General features: G+C 40.6%; 1 protein-coding gene across 1 annotated transcript in view; it reads left to right on the plus strand.

Moving 5' to 3' along the window:
* LOC147331768 (uncharacterized) overlaps positions 1-18,576 on the plus strand; it is a 31,812-nt gene extending 13,236 nt beyond the window's left edge. The window contains exons 2-14 of the mRNA XM_086287985.1: positions 3,621-3,686; positions 3,999-4,058; positions 4,371-4,430; positions 4,542-4,643; positions 4,742-4,835; positions 5,080-5,115; positions 5,364-5,396; positions 8,710-9,417; positions 12,591-12,608; positions 12,957-13,054; positions 14,683-14,724; positions 14,951-14,998; positions 16,613-18,576. Coding sequence (XP_086144111.1) covers positions 3,645-3,686; positions 3,999-4,058; positions 4,371-4,430; positions 4,542-4,643; positions 4,742-4,835; positions 5,080-5,115; positions 5,364-5,396; positions 8,710-9,417; positions 12,591-12,608; positions 12,957-13,054; positions 14,683-14,724; positions 14,951-14,998; positions 16,613-16,663 — 1,392 coding nt within the window. The 5' untranslated portion in view covers positions 3,621-3,644 and the 3' untranslated portion in view covers positions 16,664-18,576. The remainder of the gene's footprint in view (positions 1-3,620; positions 3,687-3,998; positions 4,059-4,370; positions 4,431-4,541; positions 4,644-4,741; positions 4,836-5,079; positions 5,116-5,363; positions 5,397-8,709; positions 9,418-12,590; positions 12,609-12,956; positions 13,055-14,682; positions 14,725-14,950; positions 14,999-16,612) is intronic.
* Positions 18,577-20,266: the final 1,690 nt, after the last annotated feature.

Genomic DNA, 20,266 nt, shown 5'->3' on the forward strand with positions numbered 1-20,266 from the left:
TTTAAGACCCACAACGAGCCTATCCCTCAAAAGTTCATCGTGGAGTTCACCATATTCACAGTTTTCAGCGAGAGCATATAGAGCTGTTATGAAGGAGTCAACTGTTTCCGCTGGCTGTTGTACTCGCTTATTAAACTTTGCTCTTTCATAAATCACATTCTTTCTGGGGACAAAATGTCTGTCAAATGCGTTTCTGACCGCATCGTACTGCTGGCGCTGCCCGTCTGTTAGGTCTAGTCCCCTTAGCACGTCGTCAGCCTCGTCTCCCATGCAGTATACTAATGTGTTCACTTGGTTAGCATCAGTTGAACCATTCAGATTACTTGCCATTCTGAAACGCTCGAAACGTCTGATCCACTTCTCCCATTCTTGGGGCTTTGCGAAGTCGAACGGTTCCGGTGACTTGATGGTGAAAGTAGCTGCTGGTGGAGCTGCCGTAACCGGGCCAGGAGTCGCCGGTAATGCTGCTGCTTGCTCCGTCATTTTCGTCACTAGCCGTTCGCCAAGCTGACGGTTATTTTTTTCCACTGTCTCTCTTCGCCGCTTAGAGCGAGTGCACTTCTGACACCATGTTGCGTTGGGCTCTTTTAATAAAACTCCTCATTTAGGCGATAACGTGGAATCCCACCATCTTTATTCCAGCTCACTCTATGTTCATGACATAGCATCACCTCCTGTCTAGAAGGGTAAGTACTGCCCCCTAGTGGCGCATGATATTCACCAATATAGATTACACCACAAGGCATCCTGCTCTGACGTGCTATGGTCATGAGCTTTTTGTTTTGTGAGGTTTTGTGAGGTGCTTTTGTGAAATTTAATGGATCAGTTTACATTTTTTATTTCTCTGTGATATCTGATCCAGTAATTTAGGTCAGTATCGGACAGATACCAATAGCTAATATCGGATCAGTCCATCTCTAGTGCCATGAGACGCCACTGTTTTCACTTCTGCACAATATCTGTCGGCAGATCATCAAAACAATGATAATTTTCTGTGTCTTGACACCCCCAGGAAACTCATGTATTGTATTAGTCTCTGCTCAGATTTACTGACCTTTAAACTGACTGATTCTTTATATGACCGAGTGAAAACTATATTTTCTGAAGAGGTCAAGACTAACATTTCTGAGATTGTGTTAATATTTATATATTGTGTTTGTTTACCTTAACTGTTGTGCAACCCTTTATATCGTCTATATTTTCTGTAAATTTTAGCCTTTGTGTACAGATATACTTCAACTATAAGTTAATAACATATAATGAAAAACTTAAAAACACATATTACCAAAAGGTGCTTCTTCAGTAGTCATGGTAAGCAGTGGGACTGATGAGGACGCTGAGTGAATATTAAGTTGGCCAGACTTTTAGAAGTTCCTTCATGTCACTTTAAAAACAAAGAGGTCACTTATCAGTTTATGTAGTTAGTTTTAAATCATGGGCCTGCTGGAAAATTGCAAAAGACATGTGGAATATGCTTTGAGGACACTGCATACTCACAGCCTACTGTCCAAGTGCATGGTGAATTCATTGATCCACTTCTGGAGTTGGAGATAAAGTCTCTCACGTTTATTTCCTGCTTCACCTCTGCAGTCTCAGATATTTTTGCACATGTGGCTACATTTTCCTGGGCGTGTACTATATTTATGTGGTACTGAACAAGAAAACAATCCATGATGCAAAATTAAACCAAAACATAATAAACTCAAAATACTGGGTCCAACAGGCCCAGAACCGTGACAATTAAATGGTAAATGGCCTGTATTTGTATAGCGCTTTTCTAGTCCCTAAGGACCCCAAAGCGCTTTACACAACCTGTCATCCACCCATTCACGCACACATTCACACACTGGTGATGGCAGCTACATTGTAGCCACAGCCACCCTGGGGCGCACTGACAGAGGCGAGGCTGCCGGACACTGGCGCCACCGGGCCCTCTGACCACCACCAGTAGGCAACGGGTGAAGTGTCTTGCCCAAGGACACAATGACCGAGACTGTCCAAGCCGGGGCTCGAACCGGCAACCTTCCGATTACAAGGCGAACTCCCAACTCTTGAGCCACGATCGCCCCTTACGCCCCTTATTACATCAGGACTTAGTGTAGCACAGATAAGTCAAAAGATGTAGACCAAAAACAAACACCCATTACAGAGGACATAAATGAATTGGCTGGTTTTCAGGAGTCTATCCCACAAATCAAGTCAAAATAACTTTGAAGGCATCAAAGAAGAAAACACAAAAAAAGTCTTTACTCAGGTAATATTCATTCTGTGTGAACGCCGCTCATGCAGCTGTGCTGAATTTGTCTAAATGCACATACAAAAAAAATTGCATGAAGTTCAACAGTGCACTGGAAAAAAATCCTCTTTGCTAAATTAAATCTGATAAGCACAAGTTAGTTCATTGCATTTTTAAAGCGACATTGCTCAATACTCATTCAAAAGATTATTATCATTTTTACATGACACAGCATTTTCTTTTCCAACTTTTATTGAACTTCTGACATTTTAATATGGGTACCACTGGGAATAATCTCAGGGAAGTGTCTCCTCCCCTCTCTCGTCCTGGCTGTATCGTCTCTTTGGCTCAGGATTGTACGCCTGTTTCTTCTTCTTCTGCTTGCCTCGGTTCAACTTGGACTCCTTCTTTTGCCTTATCCCCTCTTCCTGGTACACCATCCATACTCACATCTGTCCAGCCTTCCTGATCACTCGTTCTTGGATAAATTCAGATTGAACATGTGTTTTATGCTTATATGATTAAATGATTATATGATTTAGTTTTGGATGTTAACCGCAGGTTTCAGCCTATACTACAGCCCAATACAACGTGAAATGATACACATGAACTGATTGTTTCTCTGCCCTTCATGTACATTTATGTAAATGCTATTTTTCATGATTTGTGGAGCTGACTACACTTACCTTTAAGCCATTCTCAGAGTGTGACAGTCAGCTGTCTGTGCTAAAACAAGAAATGCCTGCAGTGCATAGCTTTCACAGTGTATACTTAAAAGATGCTCTTGCAGAGCACTCAGAGTCACTTGCTGTTCACAAAAAGAGAACGCAGTTTGGAGAAAAGCTGTGTTGATAACATCATGGGACATATTTAGAGATCATATCAGTGTTATAGCTACTTGGTCAAAGCCCTAAGCTTTAGCTTCTTTTAATAAACAATATTTATCATGTCCAAGACCAGCGGAGATCCTCCCTGCGATGGGATGGTGGGAGAGGGAGAAGGCCTCAGATATTGTTGACCTGCCTGTTGATTGTGTCATCTGAGCTTTTGTCTATTAACTGCTGACATTTTACTTTCATGAAATCAGCATCCTCAAAGACAACTAGTTTTCATAATGGACTTCGTATGGCACATCAAATCCTACTTCTTCTCTCAACGACTTTCTAAATGGAAGTCGTTACAACACTGATCTAACCCTGAAGCCTTAACATGTCATCAAGATGATGTTTAAAATGTGAACACTTTGCTTTTGCAAAGCACTGGCCACGGAAACAAGTTTTATCGGTTCTGTTTTATTATTGTTTATTATTTAAATCTGTTTAAATCTTCTGTGTGTCTGTGTCCATAATATACCTTTCTCCTGCTTTTTTTTGTTTCACTGTAGTTTGCAAAGATCACAGAGGGCATCATGACGTCACACGGCTGTTTTCTCTGCCTGTTGCTTTTAAGTGTGAGTGTTCTCTTTGCAGTTTTACTCTATTTGCTTTTATATAAGTGCTGTAAAATGTGCTCTTGGTGATCCGAACTTAATAGTTTCAAGAGGCGCGCGAATGTTTTTAGTTTTAATGTTTTGTTGATTACTGTAACTTCTGGTTTTATTAAAAAGCTATGAGACCTAAAGTACTCATTAGTAATTTTTTTGGTAGCCTGTCCTCCTTAAATTTACATCTGCATTAGTTTAGTTTATATAGTGTTATACAAGTTATGTTCATTATATGGTGGTAATTCTGTCCGTCTAATTAAACAACCTTTTGTCTACCAGGTAATCCCGATCGAGCCATCAAAAGCAGGTTGTATGGACCACTTCACAAAAAAAGGATTGGTAAGAAAAAAACATGTTCTTTTCCCTAATTATTATAATTTCTTAATAGGCTGATCTCTAATGCTGGATGACAAGGCTGCTAAGATAAAAGGTAATATGAGGATGATATAAATCAGATTTGGGTTTTGGGATCAGGCTTTTGACAACCTGCAGCCCTCTGGGAGCCTCTAACCCCAGCAGATTTGTGTGTTTGTATATTTAACTCTCTTTGGACATGTTGCAGTTTTAGTTGTGATGATCACTCACTAATAATAAACAAATATATAACTAATGATGTCTTTTGCTTCTTTACCATCTCTCTGTACTTGGAAGGCAAACGCATCAAGTGAGCTGCCAGAGAATATTCCTGTCAAAATAATGAACAAGTCTGAGGTAACTTTGTGAAACATTGTTTAAAAACTAGAAAATGTCCAAATGTATTTAAGTTTATGTTGGAGTGACTTATATTTGGTTAATGATAAATGTGCCCTTCTTTCATTGCAGGACATCATTGTATGTAGTTTAACGGAAGCTGAAGACTGTGATAACAGCAAAACAGAAAATACCTGCTTTCTACGGGACTGTTTTAAGGACGAGAATAACATGGCAAGGAAAAAAATCTCTTCTTCTTCAAGTTTTGTTTGTTTTTTCCTGCTCAGGTTAAACAAGGATTATATCTGATAAACATGTTGTTTGTCCTGCAGGACTATAAACCGCCATGTAACGAGACGGATGAGAACATCAGTGTCCCTTTCTACCACTTCATGTGCTTGACAAATATAGCCAAGGGTCTACGAGGTATCGCCTAATTTTGATACTTGTCTAACATTCAGCTGTGGTTAGTTTAAAGACTTGCTGCTTGAATGTCTTTGTGAGAAGCAACACTGTGACACCAACTGTTGTAACGAGCTTAGACGTTTTAGAAATTCAGAGAAAGAAAAGGAGCAGGTCTTCCTCAAACCGTAAAATGTGGATCTCCTACAATAAACCTAAAATGAACTTCTGGTTCTTACCGCTAACATTTTTCTTCTTTTCACCAAAGATAAAACAAAACCACCTGAAGTCTGTGAAGTGTACAGTAAGTACACACACACACACACACACACACACACACACACCATGAACAGAGACATTCAAAACATCAAGACTTTGTGTGTGTGTGTGTGTGATGTGTATCCATGCTGCTATTGTGTCTGTCAGTGTGGATGTGTGTACAGGTACTGAGACCTACATCCACATTTCCTCTTGTTTTGTTTCGGTGTGCTGATTTTAAAATTCACAACTTGTTGCTTGTATTTTTCTTTCTTTTTTTCTTTTTTTGTTTAGAAAAAGTCTGTGGGGAAGATTCTGCCACCCCAGGTAGGAAACACATTTTATTTATAGTTTTGTCACAGTTTTACTTTTCTCATTGTTTTTTACTGGAAAGCACTTTGGTCAAAGATGATTTTAAAGTGCTCCAGAAATAAAGTTGGCTTGGACTGGATATTAATGCTGAAACAGTACATGTTTGTGTTTTGCTTCTAGCTGATGTTAGATCTTATAAATCACGCCGACTGCCGCACTACTGCTGTTTCCCATCTTAAAATATACTTCAGCTCTTTTTGTGTAATAACTTTTACATCTTATTTATTTCCCCACTTTCTTGAATCAGGCTTTCACTCAACATTTTTTTGCTACTTCATGCATTCTCTCTGACTTCCACGTTGTGGACAGACTGCTGCTCTTAGTGCAGCTTTTCAAGTAAATATCACTTTAAAGGTACAGGACAGAAGATATACAGATATACAGAGAGATGTTTTCTCAAAGAAGTCAGGACAATTTACTTTACAAAAACAAAAAACGCCCAAATGACCCTCATATGGCCATAAACGTTAAATTCGACCAAGATTAGTCATTAAAAGCAGAAAAACTAAAACACATCTAAAAGAGGACACACATACACGTACAGTGCTACTGACTGTCAGGTTAAAATTGTTAAATAATGTCATTGTGTCACTTAAATTTGTAAGACTTAAATTTGTAAGTCTTAGTTCGAACTATATGATTAAAGGCATTCTCTTGTTTCTGACTCCCCCCCCCACACACACACAGTTTTTTTAACCTTTTGTGACCATGGGGGGATTTACAATGGGTGTTTGTGTAAACTGTGTGTAACAGAATAAAAGGCTGCTATGGGGTGATGGTTCTTTGAAGTGGTCTGAGACTGAGGGCAGAAGGGCTGCTCTGAGATCCTTCCCTTACTAGCATGTGAAAAACCGGTTGAACTGTTCGTCTTGCTTCCTTACTTCGTTAACGGGAATAAGTTTCAAAACCAGTGGGGCCTGTGGAAGCGCAGACCAGACACTGACATTTTATTGCAAAAGACGAATATTTCACCTTTTTTTCAGTGCTTGACAGCTGCTGTTGTCTTTCTATTCTTTGCCCAAAAATGAGATTAAACGCAGTCAGACTCCATCCATTCAAGAAAAATGTTTAAAGAAACCTCCAAGGGTTTTTTTTTTTTCGTAAAAAATATTTTGACTTTACAGAAGCTTTGAGTTTCACACATGGACAAAATACATATTTGATCATATTTACTAAGTATTATCTGTTCAGATTAACATTTCAATGACAATTCAAGTTTTGTTAGTAAGTTTTTCTTTGTTTTGTGCTAGAGAACACCAAACTGTTGTCAAATAGCTAAATAAGCATTTTGTAACAGAAAGTTCTAGTTTTTTAAGGATCTGGTCTCTTCGAGTGGACAACAGTCATTTGTAAAACAGTGTCATGTTTTAAATGTACTGGTCAGTGTGCAACCCTTCACAGAAGGGTCCTCTCTGTGATCCCTACAGACAGTTACAGTGGGGCAAAAAAGTATTTAGTCAGCCACCGATTGTGCAAGTTCCCCCACCTAAAATAATGACAGAGGTCAGTAATTTGCACCAGAGGTACACTTCAACTGTGAGAGACAGAATGTGAAAGAAAAATCCATGAATCCACATGGTAGGATTTGTAAAGAATTTATTGGTAAATCAGGGTGGAAAATAAGTATTTGGTCAATAACAAAAATACAACTCAATACTTTGTAACATAACCTTTGTTGGCAATAACAGAGGTCAAACGTTTACTATAGGTCCTTACCAGGTTTGCACACACAGTAGCTGGTATTTTGGCCCATTCCTCCATGCAGATCTTCTCGAGAGCAGTGATGTTTTGGGGCTGTCGCCGAGCAACACGGACTTTCAACTCCCGCCACAGATTTTCTATGGGGTTGAGGTCTGGAGACTGGCTAGGCCACTCCAGGACTTTCAAATGCTTCTTACGGAGCCACTCCTTTGTTGCCCGGGCGGTGTGTTTTGGATCATTGTCATGTTGGAAGACCCAGCCTCGTTTCATCTTCAAAGTTCTCACTGATGGAAGGAGGTTTTGGCTCAAACTCTCACGATACATGGCCCCATTCATTCTGTCCTTAACACGGATCAGTCGTCCTGTCCCCTTGGCAGAAAAACAGCCCCATAGCATGATGTTTCCACCCCCATGCTTCACAGTAGGTATGGTGTTCTTGGGATGCAACTCAGTATTCTTCTTCCTCCAAACACGACGAGTTGAGTTTATACCAAAAAGTTCTACTTTGGTTTCATCTGACCACATGACATTCTCCCAATCCTCTGCTGTATCATCCATGTGCTCTCTGGCAAACTTCAGACGGGCCTGGACATGCACTGGCTTCAGCAGCGGAACACGTCTGGCACTGCGGGATTTGATTCCCTGCCGTTGTAGTGTGTTACTGATGGTGACCTTTGTTACTTTGGTCCCAGCTCTCTGCACGTCATTCACCAGGTCCCCCCGTGTGGTTCTGGGATCTTTGCTCACCGTTCTCATGATCATTTTGACCCCACGGGATGAGATCTTGCGTGGAGCCCCAGATCGAGGGAGATTATCAGTGGTCTTGTATGTCTTCCATTTTCTGATGATTGCTCCCACAGTTGATTTTTTCACACCAAGCTGCTTGCCTATTGTAGATTCACTCTTCCCAGTCTGGTGCAGGTCTACAATACTTTTCCTGGTGTCCTTCGAAAGCTCTTTGGTCTTGGCCATGGCGGAGTTTGGAGTCTGACTGTTTGAGGCTGTGGACAGGTGTCTTTTATACAGATGATGAGTTCAAACAGGTGCCATTCATACAGGTAACGAGTGGGGGACAGAAAAGCTTCTTACAGAAGACGTTACAGGTCTGTGAGAGCCAGAGATTTTCCTTGTTTGAGGTGACCAAATACTTATTTTCCACCCTGATTTACGAATAAATTCTTTACAAATCCTACCATGTGGATTCATGGATTTTTTTTCACATTCTGTCTCTCACAGTTGAAGTGTACCTCTGGTGCAAATTACTGACCTCTGTCATCATTTTAAGTGGGGGAACTTGCACAATCGGTGGCTGACTAAATACTTTTTTGCCCCACTGTATAGATGCAAATCCCAGGAGATCAGCAGTTTCTGTAGTACTTACACCAGCCTTTTAAATTACCCTTCTATTCAAACTAAATATAAGTAGTGATATTGAATTTTAAATAATTAATTTGGAAACAGTCTAGAATTTCCCCAAAAATGTAATTTTATGACCGCTAACATAATTAACACATGAAAAAAAATAGCTACAAACTCTTGTGTTTACTCAATCCACCTCCACCAACAGCACCACCAAAACCTTCACCGACAACACCAACCATTGAAGCAACACCATCAACAGCACCAGCCACTGAAGCAACACCATCAACAGCACCAACCATTGAAGCAACACCATCAACAGCACCAGCCATTGAAGCAACACCATCAACAGCACCAGCCATTGAAGCAACACCATCAACAGCACCAACCATTGAAGCAACACCATCAACACCACTGCCAACAACACCAACCACTAAAGCAACACCATCAACAGCACCAGCCATTGAAGCAACACCATCAACAGCACCAGCCATTGAAGCAACACCATCAACAGCACTACCAACAACACCAACCACTAAAGCAACACCATCAACAGCACCAGCCATTGAAGCAACACCATCAACAGCACCAGCCATTGAAGCAACACCATCAACAGCACCAACCATTGAAGCAACACCATCAACAGCACCAGCCATTGAAGCAACACCATCAACAGCACCAACCATTGAAGCAACACCATCAACACCACTGCCAACAACACCAACCACTAAAGCAACACCACCAACAGGACCAGCCATCGACGCAACATCATCAACAGCACCAGCCATCGAAGCAACACCAACCATTGAAGTAACAACAAAAAACCCAAGCACAGCATCAACAACAAAAACAACAGCACCATCAACGACATCGTCAACAACAAGTACAACAGCAGCATCATTCCTGGTGAATTCACGTAAGTTACGTTAATAGAACTTTATTTGATGTGTCATGGAAAATATATTGTAATAGTTTTAGTTCAAATAAATAACTTAAGTTTAACAATGATTCTGAAAAACTCTCCACATGCACGAGTAGAGAGTCTAATCTGATAGGCCAGCCACCTTTGGAGCAAGCTCATTACCACTGCTTGTATTCGGAGTCTCGATCTTCCAGTCACAATCCAAAGCTCATGACTGTAGGTGAGGGTAGGGACTTAGATTCGCTTTTGTGTTCAAGTCCTGGTCCAGGTTCTGGGTGCAAACTACACAGTGTTCAACAAGACTATTTTCTTTTTAACAGGCCTTGAAAAATAGTCAGTAATCACTGTTGGCCTCTGAGGTTTTATTACAACTATTCATCTGCAGCATGTTTTAAAGCTCCGTTTTTGAAACCTTAACGGCAGCTGAGGATCAGGAATTATATTATATCCAAAACCATGCAGCAGTATATTAATGACTAACCTCGTATTGTGGATAGATTATATCAGGTATTCTCCTGGCTGAAGTTTGGTCGTCTTTCATCCTTTTTCTGTTATGTGATTGGGATCAGGGACCCGATGTTTTGTATTGTTTTTTTCACTTTTATTGGGGGGGGGGGATTGTTCATCCTCCAGCATTACTGTGATAATGTGTTTATATTATGCTATCCATAGGCTTGCTGGCATATAACGGTGGCTGGCTACAGAGCTAACTTCAGTAACCCTACAAACTTTACTGCTGTTTATTTTACTGTCTTTATATATGTCTGAAGCGACAGCAGAGCTGTACATTTTAATTTTTCAAAAATCCCTCAGTAAGAACCTGGTGTATCATCTTTAGATGGAAACTAACCATCTACCCTAACCCTAACTCCCTGCTAACTTCTAACTCTGTTAAATTTCATATTTCATAAATTTCATAAATCCTGTTTTTAAGGGATGCCTGGATGTTAAGCTTTATTGTTTCATCTAGTAGAGCAGCCACACTGATCATTATATTGAAGATGAAATAATTTAGACAGATTTTAACTCTCAGTGAAGCCCGCAGTATTTGTTTGAGTTTGGCAGCTGAAGAGAAGTTTGGACCTGGAAACATCTAATGATGTGAGATCTTATAGGAGGATATGATGATTAGTCTCCGGAGTGTCGGCCAGTGAGCACAGCGCCCACTAGAGAACTTCAAGCCACCCTCATGAAGTCTGTTCCTGATTTTGTGGTCAGAGACATTCACACCAGTGACCTGCTGGAGGTCATTTTGTAGCTCTGGCAGTGCTCATCTTGTTCTTCCTGGCACAAAGAAGCCGATACCTGCCCTGCTGATGAGTTAAGGATCTTCTCTGTCCCTGTCCAGCTCTTCTAGAGTAAAAACCTATCTCCCGGATTCTCCTCCATGCTCTTGAGATTGTGCTGGGACACAGCAAACCTTCTGACAATAACACGTATCCTGGATGAGATGAACTGCCTGTGCAACCTCTGTATCCATATCGCCTCATGCTACCAGCAGCCAAATGCAAAACTAGTGAACAAACAGTAAGAAAAGATGAGAAGGGAAAAGTGTCCCCCACATGTGAAACCATTATCTCTCATTGCTGCCCTTGTAGTGCACCAGTCGTCAATTTCTTTAACACTAAAGCAGATGAAACTGATCCACATCCCCCCTCTGGTACTTACAGCTGAACAGATCAGTTTAACTAACTTGATGCTGTACTCTGATTTAAAAACTGTTCCTTGCGATTGTACTCATAGTCTTTCCTTTCTCCCATAGGTTCACAGGGAGGAATTTGTAAGTTTTTTGAATATACTTTTGATACTGAAATTAAGAGTTACTTTAATTTGCAGTTGTACTTGTATAGTTTTATCCATCCATCCATCTTCATCCGCTTTGTCCGGGGCCGGGTCGCGGGGGCAGCAGCCTAAGCAAAGAGGCCCAGACCTCCCTCTCCCCAGCCACCTCCTCCAGCTTATCCGGGGGAACACCAAGGCGTTCCCAGGCCAGCCGAGAGATATAATCTCTCCAGCGTGTCCTGGGTCTGCCCCGGGGCCTCCTCCCGGTGGGACATGCCTGGAACACCTCACCCAGGAGGCGCCCAGGGGGCATCCTTGTCAGATGCCCGAACCACCTCAGCTGGCTCCTTTCGATGTGGAGCAGTAGCTGCTCTACTCTGAGCCCCTCCCGGATGGCCAAATTTCTCACCCTATCTCTGAGGGAGAGGCCAGCCACCCTTCGGAGGAAGCTCATTTCTGCCGCTTGTATCCGCGATCTCGTTCTTTCGGTCACTACCCACAGCTCGTGGCCATAGGTGAGGGTAGGGACGTAGATCGACCGGTAAATTGAGAGCTTCGCTTTTACACTCAGCTCCCTCTTCACCACGACGGACCGGTGCAGCGTCCGCATTACTGCAGCTGCAGCCCCAATCCGTCTGTCGATCTCCGGCTCCCTTCTCCCATCACTCGCGAACAAGACCCCGAGATACTTGAACTCCTCCACTTGGGGCAGGAACTCATCCCCGACCCGGAGTGGGTACTCCACCCTTTTCCGGCTGAGAACCATGGCCTCAGATTTGGAGGTGCTGATCCTCATTCCCGCTGCTTCACACTCGGCTGCGAACCGCTCCAATGCGAGCTGGAGGCCCTCACCCGATGAAGCCAACAGAACCACATCATCTGCAAAAATCAGAGATGAGATTCTGAGGCCACCAAAGCGAAAGCCCTCCGCCACTTGGCTGCGCCTAGAAATCCTGTCCATAAAAATTATGAACAGAACCGGAGACAAAGGGCAGCCCTGGCGGAGCCCATCACCCACCAGGAACGAGTCCGACTTATTGCCAGCAATGCGAACCAAGCTCTTGCAACGGTTGTATAGGGATCGAATGGCCCGTAGCAATGGGCCAGACACCCCATACTCCCGCAACACCTCCCACAGGACACCCCGAGGGACACGGTCGAATGCCTTCTCCAAGTCCACTTGTATAGTTTTAGTTCATTTTTATTGTTTATTAATATTTTAGTGTTTATTTGGGTTGATACAATTATATATATTAACAAGATTGCACTGGCATTATAATTAACATTCTATAACAAGCTATGTACTGAAAGAAACAAACCGCAATACTCTCGACACACGTTTAGTTTGCAGATGTTCTCATGCAGTCTTTCCTGTTTTTTCATAGGTTCAGAAAAAGAAACGGGTAAGCTTGTGTTTTTTGTTTATTTATTTATTCTTTGCTTCAGTAAAATGTATATTGACAAGTTTGTTGTAGTACCGACATTCCAAAAGAGCCCAAGTCCTCATTTTCTTTTTCAGGTTCCAAAAACTGATAAAACAAATACAGAATTCAACATAATTGTTTTAAAACAACCATATAGCATGTACGATATTTATTAAATGTGTGAATCTTACAGATTGGCCACACTATAGAAAACAAGACAAAAATTAATAGTTCATGCACTTTAAAAACTTTATTCATGCATAAATATGTGTTATCAAGGGAGTGTTACTTTGAAAATTAATACATGTTCAACTTCTTCTCAAACAGGAAGTGACATCCAAAAGATTTTAATAGGAGTTCTTATCATGACGAACATCATTGTCCCCATGGCAATTTATCTGTACATGCGTAACCAGATTCAGCAGGTGAGTGGCTGCTCAGATGTGAATGTTGCTTAATGCAGGGATGTAAGGATGTTCAACTACACATTTAATTTAATACAATAAAGCAGGACAGCAAATGCTGATAAAAATAAATAAATGTGTAAAATTCCAGATAAAAGAGGGTAATTCCATAAATTTACCAACATTTCCTGTTTAAAAAAACAAAAAACAAAAAAACCCCACTGAAAAACAAAATGATTGAAGACTCCGGTTAGAGTCTTTGCCAGACTGATTCTGGGCCCTGGGCCGTGTGTGTGATACATGTGGCTTAAAGAATGGCGTAGCAGCATGTACCCAGACATATATGGGCTCACATTGTGGTCATAAATATTTTGTACTTGTAAATCACAATGTGTAGTTGTGGACTGAGTACTTTGTAAACCAAAATATCTGAAAATTTTATGTTTGTGATAGATGAGAATTTATGAGTTTGTAAAAACTATTTACACAAGTTACAAATATTTTTGTTGAGGTCTGGCTACAGATACAAAGCAAAAAACTATGTGTAAAACTCTGCTCTCAAGGCTGTGTGTGACTTTCAACTTGCAGTTATGAAGTTTGACCCGGTTCCTTTCAGCAGATCGGTCAATGTCATGTAACAAATTTAACAATCCAATCAGATAACAGATGGGTGGGCTTTACTTAGCCTCAGGCCCTTGAAGGGTAAATGCCCTTTCATGTGCCAGTGTTTTCCTTCATCACCACGAATGAAAACATTTTGTGCGTGTCTGAGTTCGGTAAATTTTTTGAGTCACAGGTTTATGTGTTTATACAGGCCCAGAGCCTTTTCAACTGCTCACTTCAGGGGGAGAGCAGTGCTGTGGAAACAACAGACTCCTCACTAGTCGGGACAGTTACAAAGCTTTCTTCATTATGAATGAGCGATACGTGTTTTATTGAACATTTCAACATAATACAACACAAATTCTTGTAGAGGATATAAAGTAAGAGAGGTACATGTTTTGAAACGACAAGGAGCAGGCGCATCTAGTACACGAAGAGCTGCTGCAAAAAAACGACAGCGGCCAGCGCAACAAATGTTGGATCCTTCACTCTTAGTTAGCGATGAGTGCAGCGCATGCCGTATCTGTTGTAAAAGGGCCTTTATGCTGCACCGTGTGACTCACAGCAAAGGTCCCGGGTGAGCCCTGACTTTGTGTTAACGTAATACTAAAGTAATAATGGTATTTCTGACTGGTATAGCACAACTTTATCTTTCCAACAGCTACCGAAAGTTAAGGGACCTAGCTTGTATGAGCCTCATGGGATATTAATATAGAGATCCTCCAGCTTCAAACTGTATCACCCTTCCAGGACCTGAAGCTCAGTAAAGCTGAGTAAGCCAAACTCATCTGATTTGTGATTGTCATGGCAACCACAAATTTAACAATCCAAAGACCAATCGACTTAAACGAATTTGTACTTGCAAGTTGAAAGTCACACGCAAGCGAGGGAACTTGAGAGTTTTACACGTAGATTTTTGATTTGAATCAGTTTCTGTGAGAACATGAGTATGACAGAGTGTTAAACCTTTTATGTAATAGCACAAATTTGTCACATTGATGCGGAAATGAAGGTTGACCATGGCTTCTGTTTCATTTCTGCTTCAGATTCCAAACTTGAGGGAAGAAGTAAGAATGACAGAGATGCAGGTATTTTTGTAGAATGTGGATGCTAACTCACTGTAACTGAAGCACAGAGGATTAGGATACAACTAAACTTGCAGTTATTTGATAGTCTTACTTAGATATTACATTTCATTAATAAGAACAACAGAAGTGATTTATCTGTTTCTTAACATTGGTAGAGAGTCAACTTTGTGTTAAACCCTGGTCTGCGTGTTTTTGCTTTAACAGTATTATTTTCTTCTCTTTTTAGCAAAACACATTTCCCAGGGATGTTGAAGAGGGTCCCATTTTATTAACGGTAATTTTTACTGTACTACTACTTTCATAACGGTGCCTGTAAAAGACTTAATGTTTCAAACACGTGGTTTCCTTGACTGATGAGACCAGACAAGACCCGAATGGAAACACAGCCTTGACTGATTTGATATTTGTTCCCACTAAGTGTGCTTTTTTTTTTTTGTCAGCAGAGGTCCAGCTGTAACTACAAAAATCTATTTTTCCAACAACTGTAGGTAAAAAAACAAAACAAAACAAAACTGTGTCTGCTTATGTGCTCGATACTGGACTTCTCTCAGCTGGGAAGAAACGCACAGATCACTGGGTTAAGTTTCCTTTGTGAGGAGCTGATTAAAAAAACGTTAGACAAAAGTAGCATTTTCTTATTTTTTGTGACTAACAATTTCATGTTGAAAAATAATCTACCTGTTTTATTTTGCATTATTGTGAAATTCAGCAATACACCATTCAGAAATTATCACCAGCTGACTTTTGCAAGTCTTTCTATTGAGTCTGTTCAAATATGGGTTTCTGCAGGAGTCCCCAAATTTCCACAACATCTTTGCCAACGACGTGAAAAAAGATTTAGGCCACATGACACAACACGGATATTTTGTTTGATGCGTGTCTTTTGGACTTCACATTCATTTTAACTGGCTTTTTATTTTTTTGTAACTTGACTCTCACCTCTGTTTCTATTGTAACTGGTCTTTAAGTGATGACATGATGAATCCTGCTAATGGGCCCAAACTACTCTGCATTTAATAAGGCTGTTGATCAGAGATGATCACAAGCTGACTTTTACTATTATTTTTTACTAGTGTCTGTTTAAATATCTTTCTTTTACATATTTTCAACTAGCAAGCACGCAGACATTTTTTTAAATGTCCCAAATTACAGATCCAGGTTTATTTTGATGGCAAGAAAGGCCACTGAAAATGTCAGTATGTAGTATGTAAAGTATGTGTGATATTTAAAGCTAAAATTCTACAGAATTTGACACGAATGACTCTACCAGTTTGGTCAAGGAGAGGGTTCAGATATCCAGCCATAAGACCGTTCTTGGCTATGAAAAGCACTTGGTTGATGTGGCTAAAGGACATTTACATTAATATTAATGAGGGTGGCTGATCTATATATTGGAGCACGCATGTATAATTCTGACACAGTGCGGATTAGAGAAAGTCCAAAATAAATTCAAACTTGTGCACCAAATACTTGTTTTCATAAAGTTATAAAAGATGTACGCTTTTATAACAGTCCAAAGAAATCACGGTGTGAAAAAGACTTTCAACGCAGTCATTTAGTTTGAAGCATGTCTTTTGGACTTTTTATTTTAAATGTACTTTCACTTACTGACTACCTCTATCTCTATTGTATTGTCTGATACATGGAGGTCTAAGCAAGAAAACTACTCAGGTTTTGGGAAAAGATCACAGTTCAAATACACAGCCCAGGATGCTCCATTTGAAAGCTTACCCAAAGATATGGACTACTCAGTCAGATCTTTGGGACTGATAAGAGCTGACTACAGTCACTCTGCCACAGAAACCTCCATTAAAAATTATCAGCCATGCGTTTCGCCAGTCAAGCACACACTTGACTAAGTGCTTTTCTCTTTCTCTTTGTCATACAGACGCCCGAGAGTTCCATCATCATAAATTCACCTGAAAACACCATAATTTAAAGCCCTTGCCCAAATAGAACACACCATTAGAAGTTCTGAGCTGCTGAGAATCTGGATAAATCTGGATATGAGGATCTGCCTTACACAGATCTGGACTTACACAGTCCAGGTGAAGTAAAGGTGGTCTGTGAAGGCCTCTGCGCCCAAAGGTGGATAAGCTTCCAATGTGAAGAAGAGTGGGACCAAACAAGCCGCAGCATGCCTGTTCATGTAACTGCTCTGCAGTCGCACATCAAGATTGTTTTCTGTCCGCCTCATGCAAAATGTTTTACTGCTGTGCTGGTTTTAAGTGCCCAAAGTCTTACCAGAAGAAGTGCACTGCAGAAAATCTGTTTTAACACGAACAATAACGAGTTGGTTTTTTGTCATATTTAGAATAATTTTAAACACAAAGACACAGATTATGCATGTAGTCAGTAAACATATATATGTGTGTGTGTCTCTGTGTGTTCAAGTGTTCCACTGTGCAGACTACTATATTTAGTGCGACTGCAAAAGAAAAAAGTTACGTTTTTATGGCTAATGGACTAATTGCCTCTGTTCATGTGTGCATATTTGGGGAAAGGTTTGGTGGCTTTTTTTCTATTCCTTGTATGTATTAAGTATGTTGTGATAAAGCTTCAGCTGAAAAGCTAAAAGTGCCTAAAAAAAATTAAATATTATTATTTTTTTATTGCACAATGCACATTAAGCGAAGCCACCATAAAAAATTGAACTTTTACCTTTTTCTAAGCCAGCTGTGCTAGCTTTACCCCTAAAATGTGATCTTATCTGTTAACAGTTGTTCTAGATAAGTTCTCACTGTACAGTCCTCATACATCCATCGAATGTGTTTGTGTTTCATGGAAGTATAAATAGAAAATTACCTACCGCAATGCTTTTATTATTTTCATAAATCACTGCAAAAACAAAGAGATGTGAAAAAAGCGGTCTTCTCTGCACGTTTTCATTTTCATACTGTCACGTTATTTCACTCTTATATATGGTAAATGGTCTGTATTTGTATAGCGCTTTACTTGGTCCACTCTTGTGTATGTGTAATTATCCCACATATCTGTCCCTCACATATGGAAGACTGTAGACATTGTTCTGTGTTTTCAGTTTTTGGCTTTTGATGCATTTGTGGAATATATTTTAGTTTTTGTTTATGTAAAAATTTTTATTTTTATATATTTTTTAAGCCAACCACTTTATTTATTGTGTTTGTAATAGAGACTGAGTAGGAGTTTTTTTGTTTTGTTTTTGAATGTGTAGATGTGAGTTTAGACAAGCATCTGTCACGGTCCTGGGTCTCCTGACCCAGTGTTTTTAGTTCTTTGTGATTATTGTACTTGTGTGTGATTTATTCTATGGCTTCTAGTTTTGATCCCTTGCCCTTCATGTTTCTCTGTGCCCCCTCTGTTCTGTGTAATTGTGTCTTTGCATGTTTGAGTTTCTTGTTTTCTGTCACTCTGCATTGTGCATTATGTTCTCATGGTTGGTTTTTTGTTACTCCCTCTAGTCTAGTCTCTTGTGTTCCCAGCTGAGTATTTCCCTGTGTATTTTGGTTCTTAGACCTCTGCCTTATGGTTTATGTCTCTGTATTTCTTAGTTGCTGTCTCCACTGTGTCAAGTTCGCGTCTCTGTGTGATACTTCCTGTTTTACTTTGATGGTCTGTGTCTCATGTGAATGCGTCCTGCTTTGCTTGTCTCGTCAGTCCTGATTTCTCCCAGCTGTGCCCTCCTTCTGTGTCTCATTCCCCTCGTTACTTCCCAGTGTATTTAAACCCTGTGTTTCTCTGAGTCAGTGTTGCATCATCCCTCATGCTGTGTGGATCTCCCTGTGTGTCTCTCTGTGAGTTTTCCAAGTTCCCAGTTTAGATTAGTTTGTATGTTTTTTCCCTGCCAGCAAATAAAGCTGAGTTTTGAGTTCACCTCCCTGAGTCTGTGAGTCCTGCACTTTGGGTCCAACTCCTGCCTGCCGCACAGCGATTCATGACAGCATCTATGATTCCCATACATACTCCTTGGTGTGGAACAAAAATGTCCAGACTGAAAAGAGAAAAATGTAAGCAGATAATAGAACGGACCCGGTGAACATATCTGAGCACAGGAGCCAGACTTGTAAAGTGTATAAAAAGCTATATTTAAAACCAAGTAATAAATAAGAAATGAATAAAAAAGAAAAATCAAACAAAAACATTTCTTTAATTGAAACAGTCACATTAAGGATTCATCTACACCAGGGGTCCCCAAACCCCGTCCACAAGGGCCGGTGTCCCTGCAGGTTTTAATAATAATAATAATAATAATGGATTGGATTTATATAGCGCTTTTCAAGGCACCCAAAGCGCTTTACAATGCCACTATTCATTCATTCGCACATTCACACACTGGTGGAGGCAAGCTACGGTTGTAGCCACAGCTGCCCTGGGGCAGACTGACAGAAGCGAGGCTGCCATATCGCACCATCGGCCCCTCTGGCCAACACCAGTAGGTGGCAGGTGAAGGACACAACGACCAGGACAGAGAGCCCGGGGATCGAACTGGCGACCTTCCGGTTACAGATGCGCTTCCCAAAGTTTTAGATCTCACCCTGGGTCAACACACCTGAATCACGTGATTAGTTCATTACCAGGCCTCTGGAGAACTTCAGGACATGTTGGCTGTATCCCAATTCAGGGTCTGCAGCCTTAAAGTACGCAGCCTTGACGGTCCACACGGGCCGCGTACTCAAAGACTGCTAAGGCTGGAAGTGCAAGGCTTGTGAAATGGGATGGTCTAGCCTCCGTTGCGCTGCCCAGGTTGCCTAGCAACCATGACACTAACTGCTGGAAACGTTTCATACAGCTTTGTTTGACAGAAATAAAGGAGAAAATCTTTTGTTCATTTGTTTGTTTGTTTCTACATGAGCTTTGATTTGATAAGTATCTGAGGCTGAGACCACAGGACTGTGAAATCATGATTATTGGGCTTCACTTCTGTACTGAACAATCATTTAAGATTAGCTAGTAAATAACAATTAGCTAATGTTGTTCATGAGACTAAAGTCATCTCACTTTGGTGATGCAAATATAATAAGTTATTATTTCAATCATTATTAGTTATTACAGCAGTGAATGAACTCTGTTTCAAATACTGAGCTTCAGTATTTATTTATATTTCCTGTCACCTTAAATCTTCATTCAAAGACAGGTTCCTTTGACACTGTATGTATAAATGTATTATATATAAGAGACTGTCAAGAGATGCATTCTTAAACACTTTTTCAGTTGAGAATCAGAGAGGAGAAACACAGTTTTACTTGTATACAAGGGCAGCACAGAGCACTCGCACTGAGAGTGAGGGCTCTGAGACTCGCAGCTCTGTGACTGCCCTGGTCTTTATTTATATATCGGTGGGTGTTTGTTCCTTACATTGGAATGGTTGGTTTCACCCAAATGTATCAGTAAGCCTAAATTTGGTCAATGGCTGCACTGCAAAAACAGCTATACTTGAAACACGCTAAATATTCTTAAATCTGACAAAATTTTCTTGTTTTGAGCAAAAAAAATCTGCCAATGGGGTAAGCAAAAGTTGCTTGACTAGAATTCTTAAAACTAGCAAATTAATCTAACTGCCATA

This window comes from Aulonocara sp. 'chitande type north' Nkhata Bay, linkage group LG4 (genome assembly GCF_057382095.1).
Source record: "Aulonocara sp. 'chitande type north' Nkhata Bay isolate Kocher_YH1m ecotype deep benthic linkage group LG4, A_spYH_male_GT1.1, whole genome shotgun sequence".
Lineage (NCBI taxonomy): Eukaryota > Metazoa > Chordata > Actinopteri > Cichliformes > Cichlidae > Aulonocara > Aulonocara sp. 'chitande type north' Nkhata Bay.